Source organism: Podarcis raffonei, chromosome 18, assembly GCF_027172205.1.
Source record: "Podarcis raffonei isolate rPodRaf1 chromosome 18, rPodRaf1.pri, whole genome shotgun sequence".
Classification (NCBI taxonomy): Eukaryota; Metazoa; Chordata; class Lepidosauria; order Squamata; family Lacertidae; genus Podarcis; species Podarcis raffonei.
In genome coordinates, this window is record NC_070619.1 from 6402939 (window position 1) to 6417043 (window position 14105).

The 14105-nt window shown below is 49.0% G+C and overlaps 1 protein-coding gene across 2 annotated transcripts in view; it reads left to right on the plus strand.

The window, feature by feature from the left end:
• Positions 1-14105, plus strand: part of SEMA6B (semaphorin 6B) — an 85065-nt gene that overhangs the window by 56187 nt on the left and 14773 nt on the right. The window contains exons 6-11 of one of the 2 annotated variants that reach the window (XM_053372333.1): positions 4152-4253; positions 4411-4501; positions 6076-6195; positions 7614-7702; positions 7816-8033; positions 10068-10199. In XM_053372333.1, coding sequence (XP_053228308.1) covers positions 4152-4253; positions 4411-4501; positions 6076-6195; positions 7614-7702; positions 7816-8033; positions 10068-10199 — 752 coding nt within the window. The remainder of the gene's footprint in view (positions 1-4151; positions 4254-4410; positions 4502-6075; positions 6196-7613; positions 7703-7815; positions 8034-10067; positions 10200-14105) is intronic. The other variant, XM_053372334.1, reaches the window with a different exon arrangement.

A 14105-nucleotide genomic window follows, 5' to 3' on the forward strand; every position in this document is an offset into this window, starting at 1 on the left:
ATAGGGACGTCCTATTCCATCCCCTCCAACATTTCCCCCATGAAAATAGGGACGTCCTATTCCATCCCCTCCAACATTTCTCCAGTGAAAATAGGGACGTCCTATTCCATCCCCTCCAACATTTCCCTGATGAAAATAGGGACGTCCTATTCCATCCCCTCCAACATTTCCCTGATGAAAATAGGGACGTCCTATTCCATCCCCTCCAACATTTCCCCCATGTAAATAGGGACGTCCTATTCCATCCCCTCCAACATTTCTCCAGTGAAAATAGGGACGTCCTATTCCATCCCCTCCAACATTTCTCCAGTGAAAATAGGGACGTCCTATTCCATCCCCTCCAACATTTCTCTAGTGAAAATAGGGACATCCTATTCCATCCCCTCCAACATTTCCCCCATGAAAATAGGGACGTCCTATTCCATCCCCTCCAACATTTCCCCAGTGAAAATAGGGACATCCTATTCCATCCCCTCCAACATTTCCCCCATGAAAATAGGGACGTCCTATTCCATCCCCTCCAACATTTCCCCAGTGAAAATAGGGACATCCTATTCCATCCCCTCCAACATTTCCCCCATGAAAATAGGGACGTCCTATTCCATCCCCTCCAACATTTCCCCAATGAAAATAGGGACGTCCTATTCCATCCCCTCCAACATTTCCCCAATAAAAATAGGGGCATCTTATTCCATCCCCTCCAACATTTCCCCAATGAAAACAGGGACATCCTTAGGGAAAGTGGGACATTCTGGGATCAAATCAGAAACCGGGACGGCTTCTGTAAATCCAGGACCGTCCCTGGAAAATAGGGGCACATGGAGAGTCTTCATTTCTGGGGAGTAAAACACGCACACACCATTTTTTCCACTGCCTTCCACCCTGGCAGGGATTATGGCTTCGAAAGATGAAGCAGAGATGCTAGCAGGAAGTGGGGAAGTGAGCGGAGTTTGCGGGGAGGGGGGGAATGGCTCACCCAACCCCGTTCCTCTCTCTCTCTCTCTCTCTCTCTCTCTCTCTCTCTCTCTCTCTCTCTCTCGTTCTCTCTCTGGCCTGCTCGGAAACCATGGAAACAGAGCGGGAAGAAAGGTGCTTAGATGGGAGAGCAAAGAGAGAGGATGAGAACTCACAATAGAAACACAAAGGTCTGTGCTAGAGCAGGCAAGGGTGAAGGAGAAGAGGTAGCAAGCTTGGAGCCAAATAGCTGGCCACAGAGGTGTGGGGGCAGAAGCGAGAAAGAGGTCTTCCCCATTTATTACCAGCAGTATTATTACTACTGGTACCCACACGAGAAGTAAAGAGTGAGGTGCAAATGTCAAGATATTGCCAACAGCAAGTTTTTTTTTTAAAAAAAGCACAACCTGAAACCAGGGACAAGATGAGAGACTCCATTTTGCTCACGTTTAAGGGGGGGTGGCAAACCTAGACAGCATCTTAAAAAACAGAGACATCACCTTGCCGACAAAGGTCCGTATAGTTAAAGCTATGGTTTTCCCAGTAGTGATGTATGGAAGTGAGAGCTGGACCATAAAGAAGGCCGATCACCAGAGAATGGATGCTTTTGAATTATGGTGCCGGAGGAGACTCTTGAGAGTCCCATGGACTGCAAGAAGATCAAACCTCTCCATTCTGAAGGAAATCAGCCCTGAGGGCTCACTGGAAGGACAGATCCTGAAGCTGAGGCTCCAAGACTTTGGCCACCTCATGAGAAGGGAAGACTCCCTGGAAAAGACCCTGATGTTGGGAAAGATGGAGGGCGCAAGGAGAAGGGGACGACAGAGGACGAGATGGTTGGATAGCGTTCTCGAAGCTACCAGCATGAGTTTGACCAAACTGAGGGAGGCAGTGGAAGACAGGAGTGCCTGATGTGCTCTGGTCCAGGGGGTCACGAAGAGGCGGACACAACTAAACGACTAAACAACAACAACAAAAGTGGGGGAGTGACCAAACCCGTGAAACGATACGCAAACGATTCCGCTTCGCTATCTGCACCCTTAGAAATTTGGAGACCCAGTTCCCTGACAGAACCATGCGCGCAAAGAGGCGTCTGTCCGGGAAAAGTGTGCTTTGAAACGGCACGGATTAGATCGATTTAAAAATAAAAAATTCTACGCCGCCCTTCGTCCAAGGATTACAGGACAGTTTGCAATATAAAAGCACACAGACACAAAATGCACAGTTGTAATAACAAACAAAACAATAGCATGCAAACATGTCCATGATTCCTGGTCAAAAAACACAGTTTTTTGGGGGGGTGAAGGGCACTTCTATGGTTTGAGAGTTTTGTTGGATTCTATTGTACGTCTCCAAACTTCAGAGACGTCACACACCCCAAAAAAGAAAACCCACGTTGCTTCTCATTTTTCTAATCTGAAACTCAGCTCTCCACATTTCCACACCAGTTTGTGAATTTTTGAAAAACAAATCCTCGTGATAATAATAATAAGAATAATAATTTATTATTTATACCCCGCCCATCTGGCTGGTCTTCCCCAGCCACTCTGGGCGGCTTCCAACAAAATATTAAAATACAGTAATGCATCAAACATTAAAAGCTTCCCTAACCAGGGCTGCCTTCAGATGTCTTCTAAAAGTCTGGTAGTTGTTGTTCTCTTTGACATCTGGTGGGAGGGTGTTCCACAGGGCGGGCGCCACCACCGAGAAGGCCCTCTGCCTGGTTCCCTGTAACTTGGCTTCTCGCAGTGAGGGAACCGCCCTGCATCTGTCAGCACGGAGCACTGAACTTGCAATTAGGGGGAGTAAAAATGATGGTGATAATAGAAGTGTTTTGCTTGTTGAGAAGGAGTCCTGGCTTGTTTTTATAAGGTGTTTGGTGGGTATAAGAAAAGAAGCATCGGAGACTCGATCTGACCTGGGCCTCGCCTGCCTTCAGCCCCCTATAGGGCTCGCTTCCCGTCTAGGCCAGCAATGTTGTGTGACGAGTTCCCGACCTCCCCAGGCAGAAATAATGACACATGACACAATTATTAAGGTTAATGGGCTAAAAAAGGCCACAACTTTATTGGTTACAGGTGATGAGCGGTATTGGCTTAGGCACTGGTCCTATCCAACTATATCCGACTCCAGCCCATCTGCTTGAAGTCTGGGAAGGGTTAACCACCAGCAGGGGGAGTCCTGCTGATGCACATCAACTAGAAACTCCCCCGGGGTCACCGATAGGGGGCGTGCCTTAGGCCCACACCTCCCTAGGCTTCGGACAGGGCCACACCCCCCGGAATCCTTTAGTGGACTACCCTTCAATATGTGGGGCAGGTGATGGCGTTACCTCCCCTCTTTCATCTACAGAACTATTCCAATGCCTAACCGCCAATACCCAGAAAGTTGTGGCGATTTGCTATGAGGTAGGCGAAAACCAAGGGACGCGGGTGGCGCTGTGGGTAAAAGCCTCAGCGCCTAGGGCTTGCCGATCGAAAGGTCGGCGGTTCGAATCCCCGCGACGGGGTGCGCTCCCGTTGCTCGGTCCCAGCGTCTGCCAACCTAGCAGTTCGAAAGCACCCCCGGGTGCAAGTAGATAAATAGGGACCGCTTACTAGCGGGAAGGTAAACGGTGTTTCCGTGTGCGGCTCTGGCTCGCCAGAGCAGCGATGTCACGCTGGCCACGTGACCCGGAAGTGTCTCCGGACAGCGCTGGCCCCCGGCCTATAGAGTGAGATGGGCGCACAACCCCAGAGTCTGGCAAGACTGGCCCGTACAGGCAGGGGTACCTTTACCTTTACCTTTACCTTTAGGCGAAAACCAAGTGGCTGGTGCCAATTTTCCAAGTGGAAAGATTCCTACCAGGCCCCTCGACGGCGACCAACCAAGGTCCATAGCAAGGTCAAAGAACGAAACCTTATAGGGTGGGAAAACAGGGAACAGCTGGTGGGCGGCAAAGAGGGAGATCCCCGGCCGCGTCCCATTTATATAGGGCAGGCCACGCCCCCAAACCTGCCGATTGGCCGGCTAGGGAGTGACGTGGTTGGGAATCCCCCCAATCGCGCGGTGTTGGCTTCCACCCACCGCGCGCATGGAGGGGCCGTGAAGCCCGCAACCCCACCACCTCCTGAAGGCGGAAGTGGCCTTGCAAACTCTGAGCATGTCAGGAGTGCTTTTCGCTTTGCAGCCTTCATCGCTTCGCTTCTCCTCCCCAGGCAGAGTGCCGGAATTTTATCAAAGTGCTTCTGCTCCGCAACGACAACCTCCTCTTCGTCTGCGGCACCAACGCTTTCAATCCCATCTGCGCCAACTACACCGTGAGTACCAGGAACTTGGGGCCAGCCAGGCAGTGCCCGTAACTCATCGCTCACCCCAGTTTGCACACTGCACACTGCTCAAATATCCCTTGCGCCCCAACTAGTCTGGCTCCTCGAGAGATCCGCAGTTTGTCTAACTATCTTTTCCTCCCACCAGATGGACACGTTGGAGCCCACGGGAGACAACATCAGTGGGATGGCTCGGTGCCCCTATGATCCCAAGCACGCCAACGTCGCTCTCTTCACAGGTCAGTTCAGAGCATGGAGGGAAGTATTTTGACCGGGTTATTATGACTCAGAAAGCAGAAACAGCATTTATACCTCACTTTTCCTGCAAGGAGCTTGAGGCTGCCTGCATGCACCCATTCCCTGCCCCCAGCCCTGCAAATATTTATGGGTTTCCTTAAGCATCACAAATACCATGAGGGGTAGGTTAGACCGGGGACACACTCAAGGCCACCAAGCAAGAATTTGAACCAGGGTCTCCTGAAGCCTGGTCTCACATGCACAAAGAATGAGCTCTTTCAACGACAGAGAAGCAAGCCAGTCTCTGGTTCCTATGGAGACAACGAAGTGGGTTATCGGTGGTCCTTGAGATACAAGCCGTTTTTGTGTGTGTTGGTGGACGGATGACCCCTCTTGTTAAGAATCATAGATGCCTTCCCTTCCTCTGTTTGGTCCCATGTGCCCAACCTTAAATTAAAAACACACCTACAAAAGTCACATGGTTCCTAATAAATATATTAGAATATATACCTGTATACCTGAAGGAGCATCTCCACCCCCATCGTTCAGCCTGGACACTGAGATCCAGCGCCGAGGGCCTTCTGGCAGTTCCCTCACTGCGAGAAGCCAAGTTACAGGGAACCAGGCAGAGGGCCTTCTCGGTGGTGGCGCCTGCCCTGTGGAACGCCCTCCCACCAGATGTCAAGGAAATAAGCAGCTATCTTCTCTTTAAAAGACATCTGAAGGCAGCCCTGTTTAGGGAAGTTTTTAATATTTGATGCTGTATTGTTTTTAACACTCGATTGGAAGCCTCCTAGAGTGGCTGGGGAAACTCAGCCGGATGGGCGGGGTATAAATAAATCATTATTATTATTATTATTATTATTATTATTATTATTATTATTATTGAAATGGGTTGACTTGGCATTTTGAGGCAAGCCTGCTTAATTCAGACTTCCCAAAATAATATGGGAACTGAAATCTGCACATCTCTGAAATTTGTTCTGCAGGCATGTCATGTGTACAAAGAGTGTTGTTTGCACAGACCTATGGGACGCGGGTGGCGCTGTGGTCTAAACCACTGAGCCTCTTGGGCTTGCCAATCGGAAGGTCGGCGGTTCGAATCCCCGTGACGGGGTGAGCTCCTGTTGCTCTGTCCCAGCTCCTGCCAACCTAGCAGCTCGAAAGCACACCAGTGCAAGTAGATAAATAGGCACCACTGTGGCGGGAAGGGAAACGGTGTTTCTGTGCACTTTGGTTTCCATCACGGTGTCCTGTTGCACCAGAAGCGGTTTAGTCCTGCTGGCCACATGACCCGGAAAGCTGTCTGCGGACAAACGCCGGCTCCCTCGGGCTGAAAGCAAGATGAGCGCCGCAACCCTATAGTTGCCTTTAGCTGGACTTAACCATCCAGGGGTCCTTTATCTTTTTTATTGAATTGGGGACCTTTCGTACGCAGGGCACGCACTCTCTGGCTGAGCTAGAGCATTTTCTTTGCCGGTTCCAACCTCCGGGCGCCGCGCAACATACCCACCTGGCGTTATTTACAACTCCTCTCTCTTACAAGACCTCATATCTATCTCCCCTTCCCTGACAGGTGGAATGCTTTTCACCGCCACCGTGACGGATTTCCTGGCCATCGACGCAGTCATTTACCGCAGCCTGGGAGACAGCCCGACTCTTCGCACAGTCAAGCACGACTCCAAGTGGTTTAAAGGTGCTTTGTCGATTCACTCCGCGGTGGGGGGAGACCGGGGGGAGGCAGGAGTGGGAAAAGCCGCTCCGTTCGCTCGTAACACGAGGCGACGTGCTCAACGGACGAATCGGTGTCGAGGAAAACGTCCTCTTGACGAAATCGACTGAGGCTTCTTTAAATCGGCTGGCAAACCGGAATAAAATACGTGGGGGTTTTTTTGGGGGGGGAGTTGCTTTTAAACATCTTTATCGAAAGTTCAAAAAGTACATAATTATATGTGCACTAAACAAGGGGATATGTAAATAAAAGAGAAAAAGAGAAAGAGAACACATGTAAAAGGGAAAATAAAGTGGGGAGGGGGGCAAAACTGTATATTTTACAAGGTTGTTTATTGTACTTCACCAGATTTTAACCTATTACACTACACTGGTACCTCGGGTTAAGAACTTAATTCATTCTGGAGGTCCGTTCTTAACCTGAAACTGTTCTTAACCTGAGGTACCACTTTAGCTAATGGGGCCTCCTGCTGCCACCTCCCGATTTCTGTTCTCATCCTGAAGCAAAGTTCTTAACCCGAGCTACTATTTTTGGGTTAGCGGAGTCTGTAACCTGAAGCGTCTGTAACCTGAAGCATATGTTAACCGAGGTACCACCGTATTTGCAAGAATGGGTCCCAAATATCACAGAATTTGTTCATGGCATCTGTGTTAATATGCAAGTTGTTTATATGTTGCGAGTTTGCATAAATCTTCAATCCAAACATAGAAGGGAGCCACATTTTTATTTTTCCAGTTCATCAGTACAGTACAGTACAGTACAGTACAGCGGGAGGCCCCGTTAGCTAAAGTGGTACCTCAGGTTAAGAGCAGTTTCAGGTTAAGAACAGACCTCCAGAACGAATTAAGTTCTTAAGCAGAGGTACCACTCTACAGCGATAAATGATATGCAATGTAAATAAGAATTTAAATGACTCAAAGGTGACAAGTGTTGGTGAAGGGGAGTCAAATGGGTGTGGTACTTCATCCTTTTTTCTTTCTTACCTTTTCCCTTTACTCTCTGGTTTTGGGGGTTAAGTGTGTGCACCTTATTGTTTGTTTGTTTGTTTGTTTGTTTGTTTGTTTATACCTCAGGATGCAAACAGGATCCATTCCGGAGCCCCTTTCGCACCCTGAAGCGAACGCAACCCGTGACTGCTCATGCGTGGGTCATGATTCACCGCTTCCGCGCATGCGCGTGACATCATTTTGACCGTCTGCGCATGCGCGAGCGGCGCAACCCAGAAGTAACGCGCTCCGTTACTTCCGGGTTGCCCAGAGCACAACCCAAAAGCGCTCAACCTGAAGCGTATTCAAGCCGAGGTATGACTGTATGCTTAAATAAAGCATTAAACCATACAAATAATAAAAATAACCTCCTTTATCTGGACTCTCCCCACCCAGAACCATATTTCGTCCGCGCCGTGGAGTGGAAAAGCCACGTCTACTTCTTCTTCAGGGAGATCGCAATGGAGTTTAACTACTTAGAGAAGGTAAATTGGAGAGAGGAGGTCTACATGGGCATTGTTGACCAGGCCTGGCGCCAGCCCCCAAGGACCCTTGGACCCAGATTCCTCTGACCCTCCTTGCTGTCCCCACAACACAGGTGGTAGTGTCTCGGGTGGCCAGAGTTTGCAAGAACGACATGGGTGGCTCTCAGCGGGTTCTGGAGAAACAGTGGACCTCCTTCCTCAAGGCTCGCCTCAACTGTTCTGTCCCAGGAGACTCCCATTTCTACTTCAATGTCATCCAGTCTGTCACGGACATCCTGGAGATCGATGGCCGGCCGGTCGTGCTCGCTGTCTTTTCCACGCCTGCCAACAGGTCAGTGGTGGTTGGGAATAGCAGGGGCCCACGTCTGAGTTGGGGTGGGGGACTCTTCAGGATTCAGCCCTCAACACATCTAGAGTTCCTTCTGCCTTGAGTTTTTGCACTGCATTTGTTTACACTGATATTATTATTATTATTATTATTATTATTATTATTATTAACCGCCCATCATCTGAAGATCACAAGACAGTTTACAGTATAATAACACAACATTATTTATTTATTTATTTATTTATTTATACATACAAACATAAATAGGGACGTGGGTGGCGCTGTGGGTTAAACCACAGAGCCTAGGACTTGCCAATCAGAAGGTCGGTGGTTTGAATCCCCGCGATGGGGTGAGCTCCCATTGCTCGGTCCCTGCTCCTGCCAACCTAGCAGTTCGAAAGCACCTCAGAGTGCAAGTAGATAAATAGGTACTGCTCCGGCGGAAAGGTAAATGGCATTTCCGTGCGCTGCTCTGGTTCACCAGGAGCGGCTTAGTCATGCTGGCCACATGACCCGGAAACTGTACGCCGGCTCCCTCGGCCAGTAAAGCGAGATGAGCGCCGCAACCCCAGAGTCGGTCACGACTGGACCTAATGGTCAGTGGTCCCTTTACCTTTTACATACATACATACCCCGCACATCTAGCTGGCTCCCAACAGAATATTGAAAACATGATTAAAACATCAGACATTAAAAACTTCCCTAAACATAGTTGCCTTCAGATGTCTTCTAAAATTCAGATAGTTGTTTATTTCCTTGACATCTGATGGGAGGGCATTCCACGGGGCGGGTGCCACCACCGAGAAGGCCTGGTTTCCTGTAACCTCGCAGGGAGGGAATTTCCAGAAGTCCCTCGGAGCTGGACCTCAGTGTCTGGGCTGGATGATTGGGGTGGAGACGCTCCTTCAGGTCTACTGGGCCGAGGCTGGTTAGGACTTTCAAGGTCAGCACCAACACTTTGAATTGTGCTCGGAAATGTACTGGGTGCCAATGTAGGCCTTTCGGGACTGGTGTTATATGGTCTCGGCAGCTGCTCCCAGTCACCAGTCTGGCTGCCGCATTCTGGATTAGTTGCAGTTTCTGAGTCACCTTCAATAGTAGCCCCACATAGAGCGCATTGCAGTAGTCCAAGCGTGAGATAACCAGAGTGTGCACTGTTCTGGAGAGACAGTCTAGGACACAACAACAACAAGAAGAACATGGAAAACAGAGCTGATTGTGACAAATATGGATTGGACCTCGCCAAGGGTTTGAGGCTAACCTCACCTGGTTTAGCCGGCCAGTCAAAGCCGTCGCTGCTGTTGAAATCCAGTCTGTTGTTAAAACACTTCATCATTAAAATGCAGTCGGTTCAAAGAGGTTGCTTTAGAACCCGTTTTAAGAATAAACAACTCTCTGCCTTGAAATGACGGCAATATATTTCAAGGGCAAAATGGCTGCAGAAATCCGGAGAACTGTATTTAAAATGGTGTGTGTGTGTGTGGAATAAGAGAGGAAATGGCAGGTCACTTTTGCAGGTGGGTTTATTGAGGCTGGGATGCGGGTGGCGCTGTGGGTTAAACCACAGAGCCTAGGGCTTGCCGATCAGAAGGTCGGCAGTTCGAATCCCTGCGACAGGGTGAGCTCCCATTGCTCGGTCCCTGCTCCTGCCAACCTAGCAGTTCGAAAGCATGTCAAAGTGGAAGTAGATAAATAGGTACCACTCTGGCGGGAAGGTAAATGGCGTTTCCGTGCGCTGCTCTGGTTCGCCAGAAGCGGCTTAGTCCTGCTGGCCACATGACCCGGAAGCTGTACGCCGGCTCCCTCAGCCAATAAAACGAAATGAGCGCCGCAACCCAGAGTCGGCCACGACTGGACCTAATGGTCAGGGGTCCCTTTACCTTTACCTTATTGAGGCTGAAGGAGAGCAACATGCCTACAATTTGCCATATTGTGAATTCACAGCAAAGCGCTCTTTCTTTCCTTCTTTCTTTCTTTCTTTCTTTCTTTCTTTCTTTCTCTCTTTCTCTCTCTTTTTCTCTTTTTCTCTTTCTCCAGCATACCAGGCTCTGCCGTGTGTGCCTTTGACATGGCCCAAATCGCCTCTGTCTTCGAGGGTCGCTTCCGCGAGCAGAAATCCCCCGAATCCGTTTGGACCCCTGTGCCAGAGGAACTGGTGCCAAAACCACGGTGAGTGAAACTGACAGCTGCCACGTTCTTTCAAGCCACCAGCGAAATAATAATAATAATTTATTATTTGTACCCCGCCCATCTGGCTGGGTTTCCCTAGCCACTCTGGGCGGCTTCCACAAAGAACAAAAATATAGTAATATGTCATACATTAAAAGCCTCCCTAAACAGGGCTGCCTTCAGATGTCTTCTGAATGTCAGGTAGTTGTTTATTTCCTTGACGGGAGGGCATTCCACAGGGCAGGTGCCACTACCGAGAAGGCCCTCTGCCTGGTTCCCTGTAGCTTTGCTTCTTGCAATGAGAGAACCGCCAGAAGGCCCTCGGAGCTGGACCTCAGTGTCCGGGATGGATGATGGGGGTGGAGACGCTCCTTCAGGTATACTGGGCTGAGGCCGTTTAGGGCTTTAAAGGTCAGCACTAACACTCGGAATTGCGCTCCGAAATGTACTGGGAGGCAGTGTAAGTCTTTCAAGCCCGGTGTTATATGGTCTCGGCGGCCGCTCCCAGTCACCATTCTGGCGGCCGCATTCTGGATTAGTTGTAGTTTCCGGGTCACCTTCAAAGGGAGCCCCACGTAAAGCGCATTGCAGTAGTCCAAGCGGGAGATAACTAGAGCATGCACCACTCTGGCGAGACAGTCCGTGGGCAGGTAGGGTCTTAGTCTGCGTACTAGATGGAGCTGATAGACAGCTGCCCTGGACACAGAATTGACCTGCGCCTCCATGGACAGCTGTGAGTCCAAAATGACTCCCAGGCTGCGCACCTGGTCTTTCAGGGGCACAGTTGCCCCATTCAGGACCAGCGAGTCTTCCACACCAGTGAAAGCTGCAACAGAACCGTTGCGTTCAGAGGTGGCTGCCTGTCCTGAGTCCCAGGCACCGGGGACAAACAGCACATAAGGAGGTGTCGTTACAGATCTTCATGTCCCGCCCAAGGGCTTCTGAGAGGTGCTTGGACAGTCACCGCAGATACCAAGATGCTGGTCCTTTGATCTCCCCTAGCAGGGCTGTTCCTTATTTATGTCCTCAAAGGGAACTCCCCCCACATGGGCTGAGCTCCTGGGATGGCACGGGATGTTCACAAACACCCAAACAGTGCCAGGAAAGGGATCTTGATCTGGAAGTTGCTCTCTTCGGATGCTAAGAAGGGGGCGTGCAGGAACAGACTGCTTTGGGAAACTGGGCTCTGGACCAGACGATCCCTTTGTCTGATCTAGCAAGCCTTTTGAAATATACTCAGAGCCGAGAGTGGATTTCATGCTCTTTATTCAGCTCATAGTGGTGAGGAGGAATCAAAGTCCCCTCAAAGTCTCTGCTTTATATACATTATTTACACAATGGGCTGCACATGATTGGCTAATTCCGGAATTCTCCTGTAGGCCAATCAGGTTGTGGATTCACTTCCACCTGAAGCTGGATTGGGTGGCTCCTGCAGACCAATCATACTGCTGCATTGTTCTAGGACCAATCAGACTGCTGCATTCTGGATCCTATTCAACTCAGTACATACAGTGGTGCCTCGCAAGACGAAATTAATCTGTTCCGCAAGTCTCTTCGACTTGCGGTTTTTTCGTCTTGCGAAGCACGGCTATTAGCGGCTTAGCGGCTTAGCAGCTATTAGCGGCTTAGCGGCTATTAACGGCTTAGCAGCTATTAACGGCTTAGCGGCTTTAAGAAAAAGGAAACAAACTCGCAAGAACTCGCAAGACATTTCGTCTTGCGAAGCAAGCCCATAGGGAAATTCGTCTTGCGGAACGACTCAAAAAACGGAAAACCCTTTCGTCTAGCGAGTTTTTCGTCTTGTGAGGCATTCGTCTTGCGGGGCTCCACTGTAACAGCTTTTTCTTATACAGCAGTACCTCGGCTTTCGAACGTAATCCGTTCCGGAAGACCGTTCAGATTCTGAAAAGTTCAATAACCGAAAACTTAATACGGAAGCCTCAATACAGAAAACTCAATACGGAAAATTCAATACAGAAGCCGTGTGGCATGTTCGACTTCCAAGGCATGTTCGAAAACTGAAGCATTTACTTCCAGGTTTACGGTGTTCGAAAACTGAAATAATAATAATCATAATTTATTACTTATACTCCGCCACTCTGGGTGGCTTCCAACAAAATGTTCGTCAACAGAAACGTTCAAAAACCGAGGTACCGCTGTATCCTAATTCAATGCCTCTTGGCTTGTCGCGGAGATGGCTGGGGATTTGAATAAGCAATGACTCATTAAAGTCTGCATAGTGAGGGAATATTAAGGATAGTAGAAAAGGATATACTGAAGAAGAATTATCCGCTAGCGAGTGATGTAGCAGAGCAGTTCCCCCTCAATATAGCCGGAAGCGAGTTTGCAGATTCGTTTGAATCTCTTAGTTAAGATTATTTCCTGGTGTCCCCTTTAATCCCTCTTAAAAGAATAGAGTCTTTCTGAGTAAAGAAATGAAAAGTTTGCCCACATTTCAGTTCACGATTTGATCCCTGAAAGGCAGGCTTGGCTTGGTAATTACACAAAGAAACGGAGACTGAATTGATGTGAAAAATTGCAGTAAGGCAACGATGTCTTCCTGCTTGTGTCCATGCTAGGGAAACAAGGAATATTGTATTTGACCAGGGACAGATTTACATATAAGATAAACAAGCTATAGCTCACGGGTGTCAAACACAAGGCCCGCGGGCCGAATCCGGCCCGCCAGACCTCGTCATGTGGCCCGTGTAGCCGCCGCCGGCTGCTAGCCTTCACCTTTTATTCTCGCTTTTTTTTTTTTTTACACAAGAAAGCCGCCTCTTCAGTGCATGCGCGGCAGCCTACAAGCCAGAGGACGTCTGCCCTCTAGCAGCGCCAGCCATTCTACACAGGAAACCTCCACTTTACATGTCCTTTACATAGTCCTACAGATACAACCGGCCCTTTGAGGGTGACCAAATTGCTGATGCGGCCCCCGATGAATTTGAGTTTGACACCCCTGCTATAGCTTAAGGCCTCACTCTCTTGGGGGCCCGAAAAAAATTAAAGGGGGATTAAAAACAGGATGTACTGTATTTTTCGCTCTATAAGACGCACCAGACCACAAGACGCACCTAGTTTTTGGAGGAGGAAAACAAGAAAAATAAGAATCTGAATCTCAGAAGCCAGAACAGCAAGAGGGATCGCTGCGCAGCGAACGCAGCGATCCCTCTTGCTGTTCTGCCTTCTGGGATAGCTGCGCAGCCTGCATTCACTCCATAAGACGCACACACATTTTCCCTTACTTCTTAGGAGGGAAAAAGTGAGTCTTATAGAGCAAAAAATACGGTACATTTCCAAAATGTAAGATAAAAAACAAATAAAATAAAACAGAACCTATATACAGCAACAGTGGTTTGTGTTGTGTAGGCTCCTATGATGTAAGTAATGGGCCCACCTGCTAGCCCGCTCCCTAAAATATCACTGGTTTGCTCCTTTCTATATATAGGGTGCCTACATTCTGCATGGACTGGTTGTATGGCAACGTGTGCAAATGGCTTGAGATACCTATGAGGTCCATAAATTACCATATAGCATATATTCAACACACACAAAAAACAGCAGCAATTTGTTGTTGACAAAGGACAGCTGGACATATAAAGGGCCCCATTGCCCTCAGTAGCTTAGGGCCTCATCAAACCGAAATCCGGCATTGGACTGTGCTAATGGATTACATCCCACACATAGTTGGTGTGCAAATCAGTGGTGTGTGGTCACATTTAGACTAGTCCCTAAATGTTCTCCTGGCACCTCCCCAAAGCCCGGGAAACTTCTGCCCGGCTTAGGGAGGGAGGCACCGTGCTCACACGCCCTAAAACTGTCCCCCTATGAAATATTTCGCCTCTGTTGAGAATGATAGTGGGATGGTGAAATATACTCGGAGTCCTGCAGTGATTTCATGCTCTT